This window comes from Martes martes, assembly GCF_963455335.1.
Source record: "Martes martes genome assembly, chromosome: 7".
Classification (NCBI taxonomy): domain Eukaryota; kingdom Metazoa; phylum Chordata; class Mammalia; order Carnivora; family Mustelidae; genus Martes; species Martes martes.
The window spans coordinates 129,672,159-129,693,905 of NC_137894.1; the positions used below are offsets into that span (position 1 = coordinate 129,672,159).

General features: G+C 44.5%; 3 protein-coding genes across 7 annotated transcripts in view; 2 read left to right on the plus strand and 1 right to left on the minus strand.

The window, feature by feature from the left end:
• The window catches only part of NEK9 (NIMA related kinase 9), a 36,804-nt gene extending 27,398 nt beyond the window's left edge, over nt 1-9,406 (plus strand). Inside the window, exons 19-22 of the mRNA XM_080808043.1 lie at nt 1,391-1,593; nt 2,714-2,875; nt 4,046-4,255; nt 6,353-9,406. Of these exons, the coding sequence (XP_080664169.1) occupies nt 1,391-1,593; nt 2,714-2,875; nt 4,046-4,255; nt 6,353-6,475 (698 nt within the window). The 3' untranslated portion in view covers nt 6,476-9,406. The remainder of the gene's footprint in view (nt 1-1,390; nt 1,594-2,713; nt 2,876-4,045; nt 4,256-6,352) is intronic.
• A 1,633-nt stretch (nt 9,407-11,039) lies between these two features.
• On the minus strand, nt 11,040-20,195 carry ZC2HC1C (zinc finger C2HC-type containing 1C). 3 transcript variants are annotated; one of them, XM_080808044.1, is made up of 4 exons: nt 20,019-20,195; nt 19,236-19,341; nt 17,797-19,141; nt 11,040-12,223 (listed from the first exon to the last, which is right to left on the minus strand). In XM_080808044.1, exons 3-4 carry the CDS (start codon nt 19,120-19,122, stop codon nt 11,960-11,962), a joined length of 1,590 nt encoding a protein of 529 aa, XP_080664170.1. In that variant the 5' UTR covers nt 19,123-19,141; nt 19,236-19,341; nt 20,019-20,195; the 3' UTR covers nt 11,040-11,959. The 3 variants fall into 3 exon arrangements, with proteins under 3 accessions (XP_080664170.1, XP_080664171.1, XP_080664172.1); XM_080808046.1 differs by having other exon boundaries at nt 11,252-12,223; nt 18,306-19,141; nt 20,019-20,107; XM_080808045.1 differs by lacking the exon at nt 19,236-19,341 and having other exon boundaries at nt 20,019-20,107.
• The window catches only part of LOC308345649 (acylphosphatase-1), a 47,295-nt gene continuing 45,333 nt past the window's right edge, over nt 19,786-21,747 (plus strand). The window contains exon 1 of one of the 3 annotated variants that reach the window (XM_080808041.1): nt 19,786-19,810. Coding sequence is in view for 1 of the 3 variants with exons in the window: in XM_080808039.1 (XP_080664165.1) it covers nt 20,395-20,557 (163 nt within the window). In the remaining 2 variants the exon portion in view is untranslated. Of the gene's footprint in view, nt 19,811-20,312; nt 20,558-21,747 lie in introns of those variants that run through there. The other 2 variants (XM_080808039.1, XM_080808042.1) reach the window with 2 other exon arrangements.

Consider the following 21,747-nt stretch of genomic DNA (forward strand, 5'->3'; position numbering starts at 1 on the left):
TTGGTTGAGTATGTTCCAATCGTCCAGTGCAATCTTATAGAAGAGTAGAAGTGAACATCTACAAATAGTTCCAGAATGTGAAATGTCAAAAGCAAGTTGCAGCAGACTATGTGCCTTTTTATATAAAGTTCAAAAACAGCCCAAATTAATTACTTAAGGATACATAAATATGTGATGGCCTTTTTTTTTTTTTTTTTTTTAAGAAGAAATGATAAGTACAGAATTAAATCAGTAGTTAGGTCTAGGTAGGAGGCCAGAGAAGGAAGGCGTTCACAAGGCAGATGCGATACAGGTAATATTTTAGTTCTGCACTGTCCCAAAAATCTTTCTGCAGCAGTGGAAATATTCTGTGTGCTGTCCAACACTTGAAAAGTAGCTACTGAAGGAACTGAACTTTTTATTTTATTTAAATTTAAATTGCCGTATATGGCTTGTGACTACCATATTGGAAAGTACAATTCTAGTTCTTCTAGTGCTAGATTCATGTTTTTATTTTGTTAGGTAGCAAAACTTACACGTATGTTAAAAGTAGTCTTATGTATATTTCAAATGTAACCAGATTTTTAAAAGCCATTTAAAACAACAAGCCTCAGCTTTTGTTGGCATCTGTGGTTCTGCTGCTTCAGCAGGATCAGTGTGGCAGTTAGTGTCTGAGCCACTAGAGCTGGGGATCAGGAGCAGTCCTTTATGTTTAACTTGAGCATATACTGGGCAATTACTTTTTTAGCTTTGGTAACTTTACTTTCTTAAATATATATATCTTTGGCCCATATTTTATATATATATATATATATATATATATATTTGGCCCATATTTTGTTTCATTTTCTGACAACACATCAGCTAGTCTTCATTTCATGACGGTAACTTGGAATAATCGGCATGATAGGAAAGAACCAGCCATATTTTAAAAATTCTTAACAAGTAGTTATCAAAGAACTTAATGAATTGAATGGTTAAAGACTTCTCCAGAAAGTTTATCTGGCAGCTTTAAGAGGTGTTTGGCTGAAATGTGAAAGAGCTTTGTATTTCTGTGAAACCTTGATGAGCCGCGGTGGAAATGCCGGAGTCTGGATTCTCTGTTAAAGCCTGGGTGGTAGACTGAGTGAGCTATGGTTGGGGCAACTGTTCAGTAATGCTTTCAGATTTGATAATCTGCTGTGAACATAGACATAAGTAACTTTGGGTTGTAGAAGTGGATTATCATTTTGAAGATACTGATAATACCTTGTGTAAAAGCTAAAAATTTAGCCCCAGATATCTGACTTAAACTGCTGCTGTTACTTCATGTGACTCTAGGAAGCTCTCCGGGGGTCACCAGGGCTGTAAGATTGTAAATCTTTCTTGCTGCATAGCAAGGTTCTCTCTTTCTGTGCTGTGTATCTGTTAGTGGTTCAGAGCTCTAGCCCAGGAGGCGGCGGCGGTGGGGGAGAAGAGGAGGACAGTCAGCAGGAATCTGAAACTCCTGATCCGAGTGGAGGCTTCCGAGGAACAATGGAAGCAGACCGAGGAATGGAAGGTTTAGTCAGTCCCACGGAGGCCATGGGGATCAGTAGTGGGGCCAGCAGCTCCTGCCCTGGCTGGCTTCGAAAGGTAATTCCTTTGGCAGAGGTTATCTTCAATAAAACATCAGGCTCTTGGCAACAACTTGAAAGGAGCTGTCAGCATCTCTCTGTGTCCCATGCCCTATTCAGGTGTTCTACAGCAGGCATCGAGTCATCTGATTTCCACCTAGAACAAAGTTACCAAATATCTAATCCTTTTTTACTTCCTGACAAGGAGACACACAAAATGTTCTCATATCTGTAGTACTTGACATGAATTTAAGTAAATTAAGAAAACCTTCCTTGAAGGCAGTTTTTATAATGCATGTATGCAAAGATTAAGCTTAGAGATTTTGTACTGTGATTTGTAGAAGTGAGATTTGGGGTAGTCAGGATGTTTTACAGTAGAGAGATGGGTTATGAGAGTTAAAGTGCAGCAATAAAAATGTTGGAGTATATTTATTTGGATGGAAAGTTGGTTACAATATATGGCTGGGCAGAAAAAGATGGAATACCTTTGCAGTGGGACCCCATTCTCTTGGAAAATATATAATGCATAGAAGGATGTCTGCTATGAAGACTGAAAACAGTATTGCTCGTTTTAATAGTGTTTATCTATGAGTGATGGAATTGCTGGTCCTTTTTCCTGTCTGTATTTTGCTCACTTTCTACAGTGAGCATTTGTACTTTATGAAATTTTAAATTTTTACAAAAAAAAAAAAAAAAGAATCTAGAGATTTAAAGCTGCCCTTACAAGACAGCTAAAATCGATAGACAATTAGGGGTAGGGATGCAGGAAGCAGCACAGCTCTTCTATCTAAGGTTTCAGCCTCGGCCTTAAGCAGCCTGGCCACTGGCCTGTCATCACCTTCCAGCTGCCCAGCTCACTGAATAGGCTATGTAGAGTAAGTGTGTCGAGGAGATGTGCCACAAACTCCAAACTGCGTTCTTGAATTTGAGTTTGAATTCAAAGCACTGCTACTCATCTGAGGAAGGCATGGCCGGCTCTTGACAGGTGCAGTGAGCTGTGTTTGAACCCACAACTGTCATGCTCCCACTAGAGGGTGCTGATGTCACAACAGAGGGAAAGCTGTAGCAAAATGGGAATGGGGGAGAAAGAAAATAAACGGCTCAAACAGAACTGATGAGATTCTCTCTCTTACACATAGGAGCTGGAAAATGCAGAATTCATCCCCATGCCTGACAGCCCATCTCCCCTAAGTGCAGCTTTTTCAGAATCTGAGAAAGATACCCTGCCCTATGAAGAGCTACAAGGACTCAAAGTGGCCTCTGAAGCTCCTTCGGAACACAAGCCCCCAGCAGGAGCCTGGGTAACTGAGCTTTTTGCCTCTGAGTCACAACTAAGTAGGCAGAGAGCTCTCCCCACTTCTCCTGGCCTCACCATCTCCTCTAGCTTCCTTGGTCACCCTCTGCCCTGTATCCACTCATTAGACGGTCTGTTCGGTAGTGCTTAAAGCCGTAGGCTCAACTGAGTTTGCCTTGGAAAAAAGTATTGACCCTTTTGCAGTCCTGATGGGCTAACAGCTTTCTACACAGAGGACTGTCTTTCTTTCTCTCTGCCTCAAGTACCAAAATTAAAGTTGCATAATTCAAATCTAGTTTTTTTTTTTTACAATGCTAGTGTGGGTGGGAGGCTCTGAATATGAGTAAGAAGTAATGCTTGTAGTCCAGTGAGGGAGCTGCACATGTGTGCCTAACCTTGGTAGAAATCAAATTGTGGTAAATGCCTCAAAGGCAAATCCCAGGGGTCATCAAGCCTTTTCTATAAAGGGCCACATAGTAATTATTAAAGGCTTTATGGACCATCCAGTCTCTGCTGCAGCTTCTCAGCTCTGACACTGCAGCACAAAAGCAGCCACAGATAATACATAATGAATGAGCACGATTGTGTTCCAGTAAAACTTCATTTACAGAAACAAATCGGTAGGCCGGATTTGGCCCACAGGCTATCATTTGCTGACCCTTCCTATAAACAAAGTACAGTAGAAGGGGAGAAATCCAGACTAGAAAAGATGTAACAAAACCTTTGAAACTTCCAAGTGAATGTTTAATTCGTCTGTCAGTTAGCGTTCTTGAATTATTTTGGCGGTCCTGTTTTCCGAATACCTCTCCGCTGTCTCCTAAAGTGTGGTCCACTACATGTTATGGATTCCAAACCGAATCAGGCCTCCCCCACTTCAGCATTTTCAATGGGAGATCAGTGCACTTTAAATTTTGTGAAATTCTCCAAAACAGACGAATGTTCTTTTACCTTAGCATAACAGAGCCTGAGGCACTGAGCATTCTCCTGCCCTGTTCTGTTAGAGCCAGGGGCTGTTGGAATCCCAGCGCGTTCTGCTCCTGTTGCATTTACTTTGTGTATCTGAATGGTTTATCTTGTTACTTTAAAGGTAAAATCTGATAGCATTTAGGGGAAGATGAGGTTGGGGAGCTGTGGCATCCAGGCAGAACTGCCTATGACCTCTTCCTCCTCTTCTTAGCCACCTCAGCTGAATCCTGCAGCGACATGTGCTGGGAAGGCAGCACCATTACCTCCTACCTGTGCCTGCAGCACTCTGCAGGGGGAGGTTGAGAGATTGCAGGGGCTGGTGTTAAAGTGTCTGGCTGAGCAACAGAAGCTACAGCAAGAAAACCTCCAGATTTTCACCCAACTACAGAAGCTGAACAAGAAATTAGAAGGAGGGCAGCAGGTGAGAGCATTAAAAGAATAATTCAATTTCTAATTCTGTTTGAAGAAACACAGAAACAAAACACCAGTAGACACTAAAATAGATCTACTCCTTTGCAAGTCCTATCTTTTGATGAGGTAACTTTTGTAATTAATCCCAGCAGCCCTGGGCCTTGTTCGGGTGCCTGGGTTAAATCATTGTCATCACCTGACTTCCATTGTTTTTTGTTACCCTATTTTTTTCTTTCAGTTTTTATTATGAAAAACAAATCATTGCAGTTCAGTGAACACTCATATCCACCATCTAGGTTCAACAGTTGTTAACATGTTGTTTGTTTTAAATATGTGTATATGTGTGTTTAAAATATGTGGGGGCATATATCTATATTTAAAATATATGTGGGTATATGTGTGTGTGTGTTAGTATTTAGCTAGACCATTTTCAAATAAAGTATAAAAGTCATGACATAGGCCCCCTAAATACTTTCTAATACACACCCAAAAATACATTCGTTCTCCCAGATAAGCACCATAGTATTATCACACATAACACAGTTTATGCTAATACTACCTCAGCTTTCATCCAGTGCCCAGTTGATAGTAGAGTTTTCCCAGTTTGCCCACAAAATTGTCCTTTGTAACTGTTTTGTTTTTGTTTTTAAGGATCCCATTTATTTGATAGACAGAGATCACCAGTAGGCAGAGAGGCAGGCAGAGAGAGAGGAGGAAGCAGGCTCCCTGCTGAGCAGAGAGCCTGATGCAGGGCTCGATCCCAGGACCCTGAGACCATGACCTGAGCCAAAAGCAGAGGCTTTAACCCACTGAGCCACCCAGGGTCCCCTATAACTGTTTTTATGAGATCAGAATCCATTCAAGGTCCCTCTGCTACATTGTTATGTCTCTTGTTTCTTTTTATCTAGAATACTTCCCTGTACTACTGTCACCTTTTTTTTTTTTCCTTTAAATTTTCATGGCACTGACTAGTTGAAGAAGCAGGTTCGGTTGTTTAACAAAATGAGCCACATTCTGAATTTGTCCTCTCTTTTCTTGGGACATTATCTAACTTGTTCTTTTGTTACCCTGTCATTTCTATAAACTGGAAGTTAGACTTCAGGCTTGATTAAAGTTAAATATTTTTCGTAAAAATATTTCCCAGGTGTTGCTCTGTACATTGTTGTTTTAGAGAGAGAGAGCACAAGCAAAGGGGAGAGGGGCAGAGGGAGACAGGGAGAGTCCCAAGCAGACTCCTTGCTGAGCGCAGAGCCCGTGGATGTTATGCTCCATCCTGTGACCCAAGCCAAAATGAAGAATCTCATGCTTAACCGAATGAGCCACCCAGGAGCTCCATGTGTATTGTTTTTAAAAAGCCAGGTATTGCTCTATTTAGAGTGAACCAGGAAGGGAAATAAGGTGCAACCCTTAGCTTTGCCATTTCCTAGTTTTATGTGTCTGGAAGAATTACTTGGTTTCCGTGAGTCCTGGTTTCTCGCCTAAAAGAGGAAAAGAATACCATCTGCCTGGTATGGCTGTTCTGAGAATTAAATGAAATCATGTCTGGGAAAGTACTCTGTAAAGTAATATACTCACTTGAGGTAAGCATGGGGTGATTGGCAGCTATAGCACACAGGAGGATTGTTTGGCTTAGGGCTATCTTGGTTTTAAAGTTGAGAGTTCTAGGGCATCTGGGTGGCTCATTTGGTTAAGTGTCTGCCTTCGGCTCAGGTCATGAGTCCCACATCGGGTTCCCTGCTCATTGGGGAATCTGCTCCTCCCTCTATCCTTCCCCCCTGCTCGTAATCTCTGTCTCTCTCTCAAATAAATAAATAAATATTTCAAAAATATAATTCATAAAATAAATAAAATAAAACAAAATTGAGAGTTCTACATTCCAGAACATCCTACAATCCTGGGCAAACAGTTGGTCATCCTACCTGCAGCAGGTGTAAAAGTGTGGACTTTATTTAATGTAGTGTTACTAAAGTATTATCTAAGGTAGTATCAGGAGCTTGTCACACAACCGTGGCTACAGATCCTTAGAGGTCAGTGTTGAAAACCTAGTCGTGAACCAGTGTGACTGGTGGCAGTATCGTTAATATGGGACTGTGTTTTGTTTGGACAGGTGGGGATGCATTCCAAAGGAACTCAGACCGCAAAGGAAGAGATGGAAATGGATCCAAAGCCTGACTTAGATTCAGATTCCTGGTGCCTTCTGGGAACAGACTCCTGTCGACCCAGCCTCTAGTCTCCTGAGCCTGTATGGCCTCCAGGAAACTGGGATCCAAAGAACTTCACAGCACACTCACTGAATGCAGAGCGCGCTTTCCTGGCTTTGTTCACTTGCAGACAAGGAGTGCAAGGCGGAGGCTCTGAAGCACTTTCCGCGTACACTTGGAGAGTGGCATTGCCTATTAGATAGGATCTAGGAGTGGTTTTGTTCTGGAGAATGGAGGGGCCCCATGGCCCTGGCTTTGTCCTCAGTGGCTGCCATAGCAACAGCAGCTCTGTACCTCATCTGGTGACCCCACCTTCGAAGAGGAGACACAATGCTCACCTTAATGTTGCTGGTAGCAGCTTATATCCCATTTATCATTTCACCAGTACTTGGAAGCTGCCTTGGGAGTTCAGCACCAGGCATTGCACCTCTGGGTGGAGGAGGGAAAAGTGTGAAACTCGAGTGGGCTGGAACCAGGTGGGGCCCACGCAGGCTCATCTGGAGGGTGGTGAAGCGGTCAAGCCCTCTCCGGAACCCTGAGTCTGGGAAAATACGTTTGCTGGAGTCAATCTCGGGCTTGTTTTCAGAAAGTTCAGTTACTTAGCGCAGCTAAATGCTTTAGGAGGAAAAGTGGGCTTCGATTGCTTTTCCTCTGAGGGTCGATTAAAATGTCTTCAGTGACGAAGAGAGAAAGAAGGCTAGGGTCCTTCCTTGTCACACAGCTGGGGTTGCCGTCTGTGCCCGATGCAGGTAGGATTCCCTGACTCTGGAAGGTACCTCTAAAAGGTGAGGTGTCTCTTAGAAAATTGAGTCAGTGGGCCAACAGGAATGGCCTTAAGAGAAAACCATGAGGGAGAGAGGTCCTCCATTGGCTGCCTCTACTTGGTATCTTTAGGAAGGTCTAGAGTGCCTCTGCCTTCGTGGCTCTTCAGGTCTTAACCCACTCCCTTTCTGTATGTCTAGTCAGTATTAGTCTCTTTTTGGTGTTTTATGAAGCCATATCAGTGAATCTGTATCATCTTTCCTACTTGAGTGGCCCAAAGCCAGCACCAAAACCTGGTAGTCCCTGAAGCGTAACAGAACGGGCAGAAGCTGCCAAGTGAAAGGAATTTGGCTGAGAGCTCCGTTCTAATCCCATAGTCATTCTGTCCTTGTCAAGGAGCAAGCTAGCTTTGCCAAAGAGAGAGTGTCCTCAAAGCTCTTGACGGTTTTCACTGAAGGATGCGAGCTTTGTGTTTTCACCTGGCCTTACAGAATGTTCCTTTAGTATTTTGGGTCATAGGACTTGCCTTGATGAGCCTCCCATGCTCCCTCCTTAGAAACCGCTAAATTAATTTTTGTTTCATTTTCCCCAAACCAAAAAATGAATGTTTGATATCTCTTCAGTATTTTGGAAGGATCTGTGCAATGGAGATTTTGCCATTTCCCTAAAACTGGTGGGATAAAGGCTGATGCTTGGGGAAAACCCCATGGCTGGGGACGGGCAACTCTGTTCAATGGGATCTTCTTTGGTTTGATGTTCCCATTGTTTTCTCAATTCTGGGAAGCCTAGTACAATGGTACTAACGTAATCACTAAAGCCTTTTCTTAAAATAAGGGAAGGGGCCAACCCCAGATTAAAGTTACAAGTTCTGGGGACTTCGGGGTTTGCTGTAAACCCCAACAGGGGGTTTTGGTTCATCATGTAAATGCACCTTTGATTTTTTTAAGGACTGACTGGCTTTTCACGTTCCTGTATCCCTCATACTCACCATCTCAGCAGGCCTGAGAGGCAGGCTCAGTTTGGGTGTTAATCCTGAGTATTGCTTCTGCTGTGAAACTGAGGAACAGGGGCACGTTGCTGAGACGGGAATGGAAGTGAGCATGGAAGGGAGGGAAGAGCCCTGCTCTTGTTCCACAGGGGAGCCGTTCTCTAGCAGGGGAACACTGCTCATTTTCTCCAACATGTTCCCTCAGGAAGTCTCGTTTGCTGTTGATCTGGCTGAGAATCTGAGTTCTGTGCCTTAGAGACAATTTGCACTTTCCCAAATTGTGCCTGGGACAGCCACATGACTTCTCCCACCAAACAGCTATGCAAACAGAAACCAGTTCAAAGGTGGTGGCCATGCATTAGATAAAAACTGAAAGGTTAGGCAGCAGAGATGCCTTTGAATGGTTTTCTGTAGCTAATTCTCTTGAAGTTTGTCCTGCTTTGCTTCTTTCTGCAGCGCGAGGTGTTTTCAGTTTCCCAGTAGTATTGCTTTTGAGTTATCGTATAACCTGAGTTACTCCTCTGCTCTGACATTGTTGCTGAAGAACTAGCTCATTGTTAGCCAGATGTTTGAAAGGTTGAGGGTGGAGTGGTTTGGCATTTCTGTTTTAAATAAACATTTAAACTCTCAATCAGTGCTATGCCTGCGCATGGACCTTAGTCACTGGGGATGAAACACCCAGATACTAGGCCTTCGTGAATCTTTGATTTAGTGAGTCTTTCTCTAAATAAATAAAAGACCTTGTAACAGAAACAACAAACACAAGGCACATTTGCACACATAATCTTTGCTTCTTTTCCAGTTTCTTTTTCTTGCTAACAGAATCATCTCTGCTGCTACAACTTTTTTCCCCTAAACTTGTCAAATACAGTGCTTAAAATGCAGAGGCAGGGAAAAAAATGAGCCACTGGAAGAGGAAGGAGCACTTCTTATACTAACCTCCTCAGTCACAGTGGGCTTTTTCAAGTGATTATGTGTGTCTGTGTTTCCAAAACTGTTTTCCCTCTAAGAGGGTGAACACTCTTTGGTCTCCCTGGCATAGCACAGCCAAGTTACCCCTTCTCTTGGCTCAGCATTTCACTGAAGTTTAAAGTTAAAAGCAGCCTTAAACTCACATTTCATTTGACTTGCCATATATTTGGAAACATTCATAACAGAAGGAACAGCTCTGGAGCAAGGATGTATTATAAATAAATTCTTTCAAATGAGTATCCCTGGGCCTCCAAAGAAGTATTACTCATTAGTGTCCTGCAGACTGGGCTGTAGTCAGGACCACAAAACATGTTCCTTCCTGCCACAAAGCCAAAAATCATTTATTACTGCAATGATTAACTATGGAAATAAACATGCTGATCACCAAACCTCACAGAATCAGGAACATGTGAGAGAAAAACACTGTATCACATCTCTGCTTCCTCCTTTGTAGTTGTGAAGAATGATAAATTAATGACCGAAAGCAAATGTTGGCCAAAAGGTACCATGCGGCCTTAAATACACTACTGTTAAGAAGTACTATTTCAGCACGTCTGCATATACTTTCATATGACATGAGTTTCACCATGAGATATTTTCCCCATTGCTTAACTTTTTTAAACTTTAAAATTTATATCATTTGCTTGTACTGAAGCTTCTTGGATAAAGACGCATCACCCACGGACAAGACCAAGCAGCCTTACCCACTGTCATCTTCTGCTGTCCAGGAGGGACTTAGAGAGAAAAAGGGTTCTGACCTCTTCCCAAAGAGCAGATCAAGCTAAATTTAAAAGACTAATAGATCGCCCTAATTTAATCAAGGCCTATGCGTGTTGAGATTGGAGGGAACACTGAGGCACTATTGCGTCACTTCTCCAGCAATATAAGAACGAATAACTGCTTCCTGTGTCTGTAGAAGGCACTCCCCACACATACATTTGTTCTCCCCAGAGGGCCCTGATCTGTGAACTTAATCCCATCATCCGGGGATCCCAAACCTGAGTGCCCATGGGGCCAGGTAGGAAAGGTGACTAGGTGCAGCAGGCCAGGGTGGGGGGCCTGGTGACTGGTGTGGTCAGCCCATCTGAAGGGTTGCTGGCCCGGTATTTCCAGAACTTCCAGCTTTTCAAAAGATTCTCCATATCCCAGATTTTAAATGTCAGATGTATGTCAAATCCGTAGGACAAAGCAGTCCAGAGGCTACCACTTTGCGGCCTGGGCCACAGCTCATTCTTGCCGTCTGCATTTACCATCAAGTGTGAAACTTACAGTCTGTACTTCACTAGACTTGCCTGGGGAAGGTATATATTGGGTTAAATACCGTGTGTGTGTGTGAGGTTTCTTCAAATGGCCAGCCTAAGGCCCCACTCTGTGATCCCTTTTTTTTCTTTGCAAAAATTTAGAAGCATAAAGCAATTCATTATGTTGTGTTTTCTAAGTATGTACGTTTTTTCCAGGCTGGGGTCCTAATTGGTTTGGTCTATTAGCCCAGCCCAGAAGCTGCAGAGGAAAAGCTGTAGTGAGTGGTCATTTGTTGTTAGCAGAATATGGTTTTACTGTCTGCTTAGTCACCTTGGCCCCTGTCAGGTTGGGTGTTTTTTCTGCAGTATTTTAAACTAACAATTTGAGTGTTGCTCTCAGTACAATAATCCTACTGTTATTTCGGATCTGTTCTATCTTCATCCTCTCTGAACTGATACTACCCCCGACGGGCATTACCTTATCACTTCTCCCATCTGACCAATCTAGGACTTACTCATTTTATCATTTAATTTTAAATCCCCAAAACCCATTGAAAGAAGGTCTAATTGTGAAGACTGCAGTACGTACAATGCTGCACAGAAAAACTTTAAAAGATCCAGTATCTTTTTCATCAAAGTTTACTTTCTAAAAGAGAAGTTCGCTGTGGTAAAATGGGCAGGGACAGGTGACTTGGCAATGTCCCAGCTTGCTTTAATGGTAGACTTTGCTGCTGTGTTTAAAAGCCATATACCCAACCTGATCTCAAAGCAGAATGCCAGCAAGAGCTGAAACTGAAGTTTCTTCCTTCTTCTTCTTCTTCTTTTTTTTTTTTTTTTTTTTTTGGACATATGCAGTCCATTAGCAAAGAGCAATTCCTGGGGCATACAGGACGCTCTCTCCCAGCCCTACCATGCAAGGCACAGAAAGATGAGGTTCCCTCTATGGCACAGTACACCCCACAAGGAGGGTTTAGGATAGACTGGCGCCCTAACTTTACATACTGGTATTGGCTTTCGGCCAGGACCATGCATCACGGAGGTCAAGGATAATTTTCCACCTGCCTTACAGCAAAATCGTATTATCTTTTGTAAGCGCTGCCACCGGGGTGATCATGATCCTCTGACACCAGCTCAATCTCCTATAGCATTGAGATTCCTTTAGAACTCTTCTGCAGGAGCAAGAAGAGTTAACAGGAACCACAGGCACACACGCAGAGGCAGGGGCAGGAAGGCACAGCAGACGCAGGCACTCAGCACAAACCACACGCCCGTCTCTCGAGAAGGGAGCTTTACTGTGGGCCACTCGCTACATTGAGAGTCTTCGCCCATCCGTTCCCAGGCCAGTAACAAGGCGCACCAGCCTGAGGTGGTAATTTCGTGGGAAGCTGAGGCTTCCTTTAGCCTCCTGCTGCTTAGCGATGGGTCTCTCCTGACTGATTGAAGCTCTGCAGGCAGATGTGGAAGTTTTAGTTCTGTTTTGCATCAAATTGTTCTACTCCCATTAACTGCTGACGAGAGCAGAGCCTTCTGCGGCTTCGGCTGCTGTCTGCTCAACCGTAAAGCTTCCTTGGAGGCGGAGGCCGGTTCTTAATGGTCTTACACTTGGGAATGTGCCGCTCGGCCACCTTGGGAGCAAAGTGGCGGCTGCAGTGAGGACACTGAATATAATCCGGATTTTCTGCAGGCAGGATGGGAGGCAAGTCTGCGGGGTTTCCACCTTTGGCAATTACCTGCTGGACCTCTCGGGCCTGACGGAGCGTACGGATGAAGGACTCGTGCTTCTGTCTCCAGTTGCTCTTCCGAGGAGGTTCAGCCTGTAAGGGGGAAGAAGACAGGTCATTCAAGTTGCCGTTTACCACATCTCCTTCCCAGTCTTCATCAGAATGACAGTAAGGAAACGTACAGGGTGTTTATCCGTCAGATCAGAGAGAACAGGAAAGGAGCAACAGAGCTGCCTTGCCAGAGTGGAGGCACTTGAGCTAAAGGCCTGCCCCGGGGGACAGCACTGAGAGGCTCGGTGCTTATCGTACAGGCAGTGGAGAGGGAGAGGTGCAGGGCCGGGAATAAACTGGGTGCCTGGGCCCCTCTCCCATCTTGCACACCCAAGTGTCAGTCACTTTGAGCACTCTCACGGGAGAACAGGGCTTTATCCTCTGGAGAAACCGAACCAGACAGGTTTCAGACTCGGGAAGTCCAGGCATAGTGGAGAACAGGGTAATACTGAGGCTGAAAATTGGGATTAAGTGCAGGTATATGTGATGAATTATCGCACTGTCGGCCTCCTTCCCCCATACAGCTCCCAGGATATCAAACACGTTGGCACCCTCATAGGAGACAGGAGTTCTCTGCGTGCACCAAGCAGTCGAGAGAAAAGCCGTTAGATGCCGACCCTGAGTGACTCCAGTGAAAAGGCTCACTGTTTGATAACCCTACTATGAAGGCCTCCAGTCAACAAGCCCCACTTCAGGGCGCCTGAGTGGCTCAGTCGGTCAAGTGTCTGCCTTGGGCTCAGATCATGATCCCAGGTCCTCAGATCAGTCCCACATCAGGCTCTGCGCTCAGAGGGGAATGGGCTTCTCCCTCTGCCCCTCCTCCCTCCCTCTCTCAAAAAAATAAATAAAATCTTTAAAAAAAAAAAAAAAGCACTGCCTTAAAACAATAACAACAACAAAAACAAGCCCCACTTAAGCTTAAATATGAATGGACTGCCTGGGATCACCAGATATTTCAGTAAAGTTCTAACGAGAGAAACCAAAACAGTTACATGAATTCTCTCACTCACTCTCAGGAAACAAGAATGAGGGAGGTAAAAGAAAACTTAAAGCCAGAGAACCAGAAAGAACTATTATAAATAAAAACTGTGATAGCTAAGAGGCGCCTGGGTGGCTCAGTCGCTTGAGCATCCGACTCTTGATTTCAGCTCAGGTCATGATCTCGAGGTCATGGGATTGAGCCCCATGTTGGGCTCTGCACTCAGTGAGGAGTCGCTCATTTCTCTCCCTCTGCTCCTCCCCCTGATCACTTGCTCTCGCTCTTTCTCTCTCAAATAAATACATAAAAATCTTTATTAAAAAAAAAAAAAACATTTAGGGCGCCTGGGTGGCTCAGTGGGTTAAGCCTCTGTCTTCAGCTCAGGTCATGATCTCGGGGTCCTGGGATCGAGCCCCGAATCAGACTCTGCTCAGCACGGGCCTGCTTCCCCCTCTCTCTTTGCCTGCCTCTCTGCCTACTTGTGATCTCTCTCTCTGTCAAATAAATAAATAAAATCTTTTTTTTTTAAAGACCACTTAAAAAACGGTGATAGCTAAAAATAAAAATAGAAATGTTGTAAAATATCAAGAAAATTGCTCAGAATGGGAAAAAAGATCCAGATGGAAAGTAGGAAAGATTAGGAAATTAGTAAACCAATTTAGAAAGTCCAACGTCTGACCAAAAGGAGTTCCAAAAAGAATAGAAAAAGCACACAGAAGATATTATTAAATAAATAATACAATAAGCATTCCTAGAATTAAGGTCACTGCTCTTGAAATTGAAATTATCTACCAAGTAGCCAACACAATCTTTGTAGAATTTCAGAATAGAGAATCCTGTAAGCTTTCAGAAAAAGAGAAACACCAGAAGAGGTTTCATATAGTGGAGCAGGAAGCAATATGGCATCAGATTTCTCAACAGTAACATTGGATGCTAAAAGGGAAAATGCCTTAAAAGTTCTAACAGAAAATCATTTTCTACCTAGGATTCTGTACCTGGTCAAATCATCCATCAAATATAAAGCTATTGTATGGATACTTTAATTCATTCTGAGACATATATATGTATATATACCGCCCATGCATGTTTCTTGAAAGCTTCAGCAAAGCAAGGAATAAAGCAAGAAAAAGGACATAAGAAGCTGGAAACAGGACCCAACACAGAGGAGGAGCAAAAAGAAGCCCCAAAACAACAGGTTTGCACCAGGCCTAGAGAATAACCAGTCCAGACTGGTGCAGGAGGAAAAAGAGTGGTGGTAGGGAAGTTTCCAGAATAAGGAAAAAAAAAAAAATTAAACTGACGGATTAGGTGTTTGGGCATTTAAAAAAACACTAACAGGTGTCTGACATCAGCTAGATCGTTTAGGAAAAAAAAAATTAGAGACAGGTATGTAGGAAACCCAAGCAAATGAAAACATGAGTCAGCTATTAATTCCAGGTTCATGTGGGCAGAGGCAGAATTTATACATTCATCAGTGAACAAAATTTACATGGTTATTATAATGTAAAAGCTGACTACTGGTTTAACCCAACATTGTGATTCCACCGTGATGGAAGGAGAAGGTAAGAAGAAAAGAAAAGGAGAGGAGATGTGAAAGCTTAACCCGCAGCATTCACAGGAGATAGTGTGCAAAACTGATTAATCAAGAAAATAGGCACATTATTGAGAAATATGGAAATGCATACCAGAAAAGTCATCTATCAGGAACTGAAGGCTGCCACTGGGGGCCATTAGGATGGAGAAGGGTAAGGCAGGATCCTGCTTGCTGCCTTACAGATCACTTAGTAACAGGATTTTTAAAACGTATTCAAGTATTTAAATTAATATAAAATTAATTTTAAAAAGACAAAAAAAGAAAGAAGTGGCTGTTTGGTGATCTGATATTATTAAGGATGAATGACAGGAAGAGATATTATCAAAGGAAAAGGATCTTTCAGGAGAGAGCCTTACTGAAACAGACAAGAAAGCAAGAGAATCTGTGTGTTAGAAATAGTATCCAGGAACTTTTAAAAGAATTGGGGAGGGACGCCTGGGTGGCTCAGCGGGTTAAAGCTTCTGCCTCTGGCTCAGGTCATGATCCCAGGGTCCTGGGATCCTGCCCCATATCGGGCTCTCTGCTCAGCAGGGAGCCTGCTTCCTCCCTTCTCTCTCTCTGCCTGCCTCTCTGCCTACTTGTGATCTGTCAAATAAATAAATAAAATCTTAAAGAAAAAAAAAGAATTGGGGAAAGTTCCTCAAGTATATATGATAGTTCATCATATTGAATTAACTATTAATTCATCATATTCATGATATTGAAATTTTAATTCAATTAACACTTATTTTTCACAAAGCACAAAGATGTGGTCCCTGTGCTCAAATGCTTAAGGTCCAGTGGAGAGACCAGAGCTACGAGTCTGCTGGAAGTTCTGTGAAAATTAAAGGATACAAGGAAAGTCACTTGTTCTTGTGAGCACACTAGAGGAATAACAGGGAGACATTCAGCTTCCAAAGGCACAAAGCTTTGGAATAAGACTGAGAACATTCCAAGGAATGTTAGTGCATCTCAATCCAGATCCTTTCTGCTTCAGTATCCTCGATGCATCATATCCCCGCCCCCCCCCCAAAACTAGTTTCCATGAAGCTGGGGTGTCTGATCTCAGAAATCCAATTATGTTGCTTCACTGCTACTGTATTTAGGAATTTAAGAAACACAAGATTCTTTTCAGGCACCTGCTAGAAACCACCCCTATAGTAGGACAGAGAAGACCCCAGTGGATTATTGGGTTGACCAGAAAGAAAACAGGAACAAACAGGAACTGGTGATCCTATCATTCTCTACAAGAGCAAAATGTTGAATTCTTGTTGGAAACTGGACTTCAGATAGATTATCTTTTTTTTTTTTTCAGGTAGATTATCTTTGAACACAGAGGAATTTTTTGTGGTGATCTTTCAAACGATACTGAAAGAAATAACTGCAATTGACTTCTCCTAACAACCACTGCAAAAATTTGAGTTTTATAAGGCCCCAGCAAGTATGCCTGCCCATAAACCGCAAAGTGCTTAGCAGATAAGAGGTGCTAGTGCAGCACGGGGAGGGTTGGAAAGAACCAAAAACACAATACGCTGTCATAATTTTGTTAGAAAATTACAGCTGGATGGGGCTCTGAGATCACGTGGTCTAGGCTTTCCCAAACTTTGGTCATCTGCATACCACTTTCGCTTTATCCCCCTTACCATAAATTACTTAATGTTTTTCTTTACATTCATGATTCCTAGAAAGCACGGGCTTCATATGTTGTTATATTTTTCTAATACACACTAAAACTACTAAAATCAAAAATGGTTGCCAGCATGCCCCACCTTGAAACACTCATTTAGAGGCCAAGGGGCATAACACCGACAGGGTGGTAGATTTATTCATGAGACACAGATCTAACTGTCCAAATACGCCTGTGAAATACCCCTAAACTTACCAGGCAAGTGTCTCACAGTCTTTTTACAACCTAGTTTTTCTGCAGTGGGAAGGTTAACCAAAAATAAACTCCTTCACCTTTAAGGTATTTAGACTCCGAATGGGGAGAAAAAGGATCGCAAACTTAATTGTGTTTCATGTATTTACTAAGAAGTATATCAGAACTGAGCTAATCTTGAGAAAATAGAGACCATTATAGGAGTTGTAACAAATCCTAATCATGGGAGGTGGCAGAGTATATTACAAAGAGCAAGGAACTCTCTCCCGGGCGTGAGGTGCTGCATCATTTTTTTTCTTTATATTTTTCAAATCTTTTAAATTTTCTACAGTAAACATTTATTAACTTTCATAATCAATAGGACATATATTTTTTAAGTCTAGATTTTGCAGTCATTCTGACCCAGATCTATATGCTGACTCTGCCATTTATTTATTTATTAAGATTTATTTACTTATTTTAGAGAGAGTGTGTGTGCGCAACTGGGGGGAGGGGCAGAGGGAAAGAGAGAACCCTCAAACAAACTCCCCACTGAGCACAGAGCCTGATGCGGGGCTGGGGCCAGATGTAGGAGCCCAAAGTGGGGCTTGGGGGGGCTTGATTCCAGGACCCTAAGATCATGACCTGAGCCAAAATGAAGAGTTGATGCTTAACAAATGCTTAACCGACTGAGCCACCCAGGCACCCCATATGTGCTGACTCTGCCATTTATTATTATTTTTTAAAGATTTTATATATTTATTTGACAGGGAGAGACACAGCGAGAGAGGGAACACAAGCAAGGGGAGTGGGAGAGGAAGAAGCAGACTTCCCGCCGAGCAGGGAGCCCAATCCCAGGACCCCAGGATCATGATCTGAGCCAAAGGCAGATGCTTAACGACTAAGCCACCCAGGTGCCCCGACTCTGCCATTTAAAGCTGTTTGTGATCTCAGGCAAGTTAAACTCTCTCAGACTTGACTTTTGAATTGATAAAATAAGAGACAACGAAACCTTCACAGGATTCTGTGAGGATCTTAACGAAACGCTCCCATCACAGTGACTGGCACACGGTAGTAATCAATAAATGTTAATTCTCACTTTCTCCCTATATGACACACGAATTTTTTCTAAAGAAAACTGATATGACATCCCTTTACCATGATCCCCACTCAAAGTCAAATCCATAAGGCCCTTGCCTTGTTACCTTGACTGAGGCCGATCCCTTCCAGTTTAAGTACTGCTCTAGTTCTGTGCCCTTGGCCCGGGCCCTGGAGGAGTCAAACACTTTCCTCTTGGACCCCTGCATCCTGCTGCAGACGTTGGAGTGTCTCTCCAGCCTGAGCAAGAGAAACTTGCGTCCACAGTGGCTACATTCGCCAAGTTCGGCCTCTTCAGTGGAGCAGCTGGGAACCGAGGAGTCTGGGGCCCTAGACAAACTCGGATTGCTGGTGGACCCCTGCCAAGCACTGCCAGGCCCTTCTGAAGACTGAGAACACTCTTTTGATGGCTCTGAGACTAGGTCTCGGATTTTGTTATTGCTTGCCACCAGTCTTTCCCTTTTGAGTTTCTGTATTCCATAATCAGAGAGCTGAAATGGACTAGAATTTTCTTGAGACCGTCCCCAAATTTCATCCTCTCCCTTGGCTCTACTGAAGACCTCCTCAGACCCAAATTCTGGGGAGAAGGCAGGTCTGTATGCGGTATTGCTATTACCTTTAACTCTCCTCCTGGGGAATGTCATTCTCTGTAGCTCTCTTTTTTCATCTTCCTTAGCCTGTTCCTTTTCTTTCTGGATCCTTCTGAGTTCCTCCTCTGTCTTCTTCAGCTTTTCCCTTAGGAGGGTCTCCTTTCTTCGGATTTCCTCCTGTAAGCTCTCCCCTGCAGCTTCTAGTCTTTGGATCTGCACCCATTCAGTTCTGTTGGGGTTTGCCATGGCCCTCTCCTCCTGTGTGGCAGCAACAGTACGAACCACAGATGAATGCACCCAGTTCCTCGAACCAAAGCTGCTGTATGGAAACTCTCTTGGCTCAGGGGGTCTTGGAGAGACATTCTGGTCCCCATCAATGCCAGCCTCCCCAGTACTATGAGACTTCCTGTGGAACACGGGTTTCAGTGGGTATGCCCGGTCTACCCCAACTCGCTTCTTTGTGAAGGAGATGAATTCCTGATTATCTGTTTTGGGATACCGGGACTGAGGACTTGATGAGTAAAATAAACCCTTTGTTTGGCCCTGGGGATTGCTTCTTAAATCTTGCTGGCTGATTCCAACACAGTGGGGATAGGAGCAGTTCCGGACTTTCGTGCAAGTGTTCCATTTGGAGTGAGTGTAGATATTATCCAGTGTCAACTCTTTGTTGCTCAAAAGTTTCTGCTGGAGATTGTTCCTCTGGTGCCCGGTGAAGGACCGCTGAGAAGAGTCACCTTTTTCACAGGGCTCTTGCTTAGTGGAGAGGAGCCCTGGAGCTTCTGTCTTATTATATGGAAGCATAACGCCCACAGGCAGAGATGGTGCCAACTGGAGGCCAGCCATTCAGGGACTGGACTGAAGCCTAGGGGAGATTTAAGCCAGATATATGTGAGGAATTTGTCTGAAGTTCCTCCCCGCTGCTAAAGTAAAAGTGATTCTCCATGTGTCCTACCTACCTATTCTCTTGAACTTTTTAGGGACAGTGGTGCTGGGTCTGCCAGAGCTTTCCTTCAATAAGCATTTGGTGAATGCTCATTATTTCCTGTGGGTGCTTATTAGGTCCTGAGGATAGAAAAACAAATGTGACACGGGTGTTCCTGCCACCTAGCTTTATTCCAGTACCAGCCTCTGCCATTCACAGTGATGCTCCTGCCATACACAGGACACTCCCTAGTTGGGGGAGGAAGATTTACTGGGAAGAGCTATTGGATCAGAAAATCAGGTTTTAGGCCTGTGACACAGGACAAGCAACTTGCCGTTGCTGCCTCGTTTCTTCACCGGTAAACTGAAGTTCCGCTCGGAGTTACACGACTGGCATTTAGGGACCTTAGGACTCTGAGTCCAGCCCTATTGTTTCACAGGTGAGCAAACTGCGGCCCAGAGGTCAGCGACAGGCACAAAGAGCTCTGGGGCGTCCCTCCTGCTGGAAGCGTGCCTGACTCCAAAGAACCCAGAGGCTGCCCAAGGCCTGCAGCAGGTGCCTGGTGTCAAACCCTCACCCGAGAAGTCCCCGCGGCGCGGACTACGAAAGGTCTGTAAGCTGAGACGTGGAGGCCACCTGGCCTGGCCGCCGCAGCTTTTAGATCCGGGACGCTGAAGTCACGCACCGTCCTATAAAGGGTCAGCCGGGGCGCCCCCACTGGGGACTCCGCTTTGAGAACAAGCCCTCGCTCTTCTATCCATGGGGCCCTGGGGAGGTCGAGGTGTTGACCCCATGTCTGCCCTCCCCTTCCGCGTACCTGAGGCTCTGGAGGACCGTTCCTGCTCAGGGAAAACCCCAGCACTTAGCTTTCCAGACCAGAGCAACCCCACGCCAACCGGTCGCCGCGCAGGCGCTCTCTCAGGGCCTCTGTTTTTCTCGTTGCCTGGAGACGGAGCGCGTGAGCGCCCAGCCCCCTTCTCCAGCAGCGAACGCCGCCCGGGAGGCGCGCGCAGGCGCAGACCGCAAGCGGTCCGGAGACGCCCGCGAGGGGGGTGTGGTCAGTTTGAGTGTCACTTGACCCGGTGTCCCGCCAACTCTGCAGCTCGGTCCCGCCCTGCCCTTGGGGAACGGGAGAGGGGGGCGGGAGAGGCTTTCTGGGGCTCCATCAAAGAACTTGTATTTTTCTGAGAACGATGCTCCCAGACCCTGGGGTGTGCCCTTCTCTGGCAAAAGTCGGAGCCCCTAGATGTGCCTTGGAGTCATCCTGCCGCCGGATTCCGGTGTCCGCCCGCTTAGCGGGAGTGGGCCTGCTGATAGCCTTTCTTAGCTCGCTCGGCTGCTTTGTACGGGCCCCAGGTATGGCTGTCCCTCCGTGCTTTTCCCTAGCCAATAGTTTGGAGCTTGCGGTCAGATTTTAGCAACTTGGCTGGGTTTTGCTACTCAGTATCTTTCCGAAGTAGTTTTTGTAGCCAATCTAATTATTTTGATATAATGTTTTTCTCTCACGTGATAACTCTGGCCGTCTCTTCGTGGGGCCCAAGAGTGACTCAGCCAAGTGTAATGATAATAAAGTTAACTACTAGATTGAAAATAATCAGTATAATCTGGTTTCAACACGAAATAATATTCTATAAATTGTAAACATTAGAAGAGAGCTTATTTGTCTTCATGCTTTAATTCATTTGTGTAAGCTTTTTGGAACAGGCGGTTTACTTTTTTTCCTGTAACTACCCAGAAGATTCATGCACATGGGAAATAAAGTGGACAGCAGTAGTCAGTGTTAATGCTTCAACATGTCATTATTACAGTTTTACATGTTACAGAGAAATTCCTTGGTGGGCCCTCCGGGGCAGTCCTTTTATTCCTTGTTTTCTTTCCCAGCTGAGTCTACTGCCTTCTCTATATACCCGCTACTCTCAAGGTCCTAGTTTTCTCAGCATCTGGCCGGCCTGTCACCAGCTCCCGCAGCTCCCCTCCAGTCTGGCTGAATTTCCCAGAATGCCTCCCTCCATCTTGAATTCCTTCTCTCTTGTGTCTGAGGAAAAAGAGCCTCTCTCTTTCCATGAGTTCTTTTGAATTAGTCCCTTTCCATACCCCCGAGGAATTAACTCCATCACTTTATCCCTCCATCTTGTTCACTTCAAGCTGTATCTATCCGCACACTCCTCCTCTTTGGTTTTAAAATGCGTTTACCTTTCCCCTGCAAAACGAATTTTATTTCCTGTGACCTGCTGCCTCTCATCTTAGGGTCCCATTTATTTCTCCTCTTCTCCGCAAGCTTTCCTAATAGACAGCTGTGCATTTGCGGCCCCCATTCTCTCATCTGCTTCTCAGTGTCCCGTCCATTGTGGTCTGGCTTCCACCGCCCCCATTTTATTTAACTGCCGGGCTGTTGATGGCTTCCCAATGGCCAGAAACAAAAGCTGCTATTTCTTTAGCCTACTCATTTGCCATCGTTGATTTTCCACTTCCGTGGAACTCTCTTCTCCCTTGCTCTCTCGTGCCTTCTTGGTTTCTTCTTTCATGTTTTTGCTCCATCGTCTTCC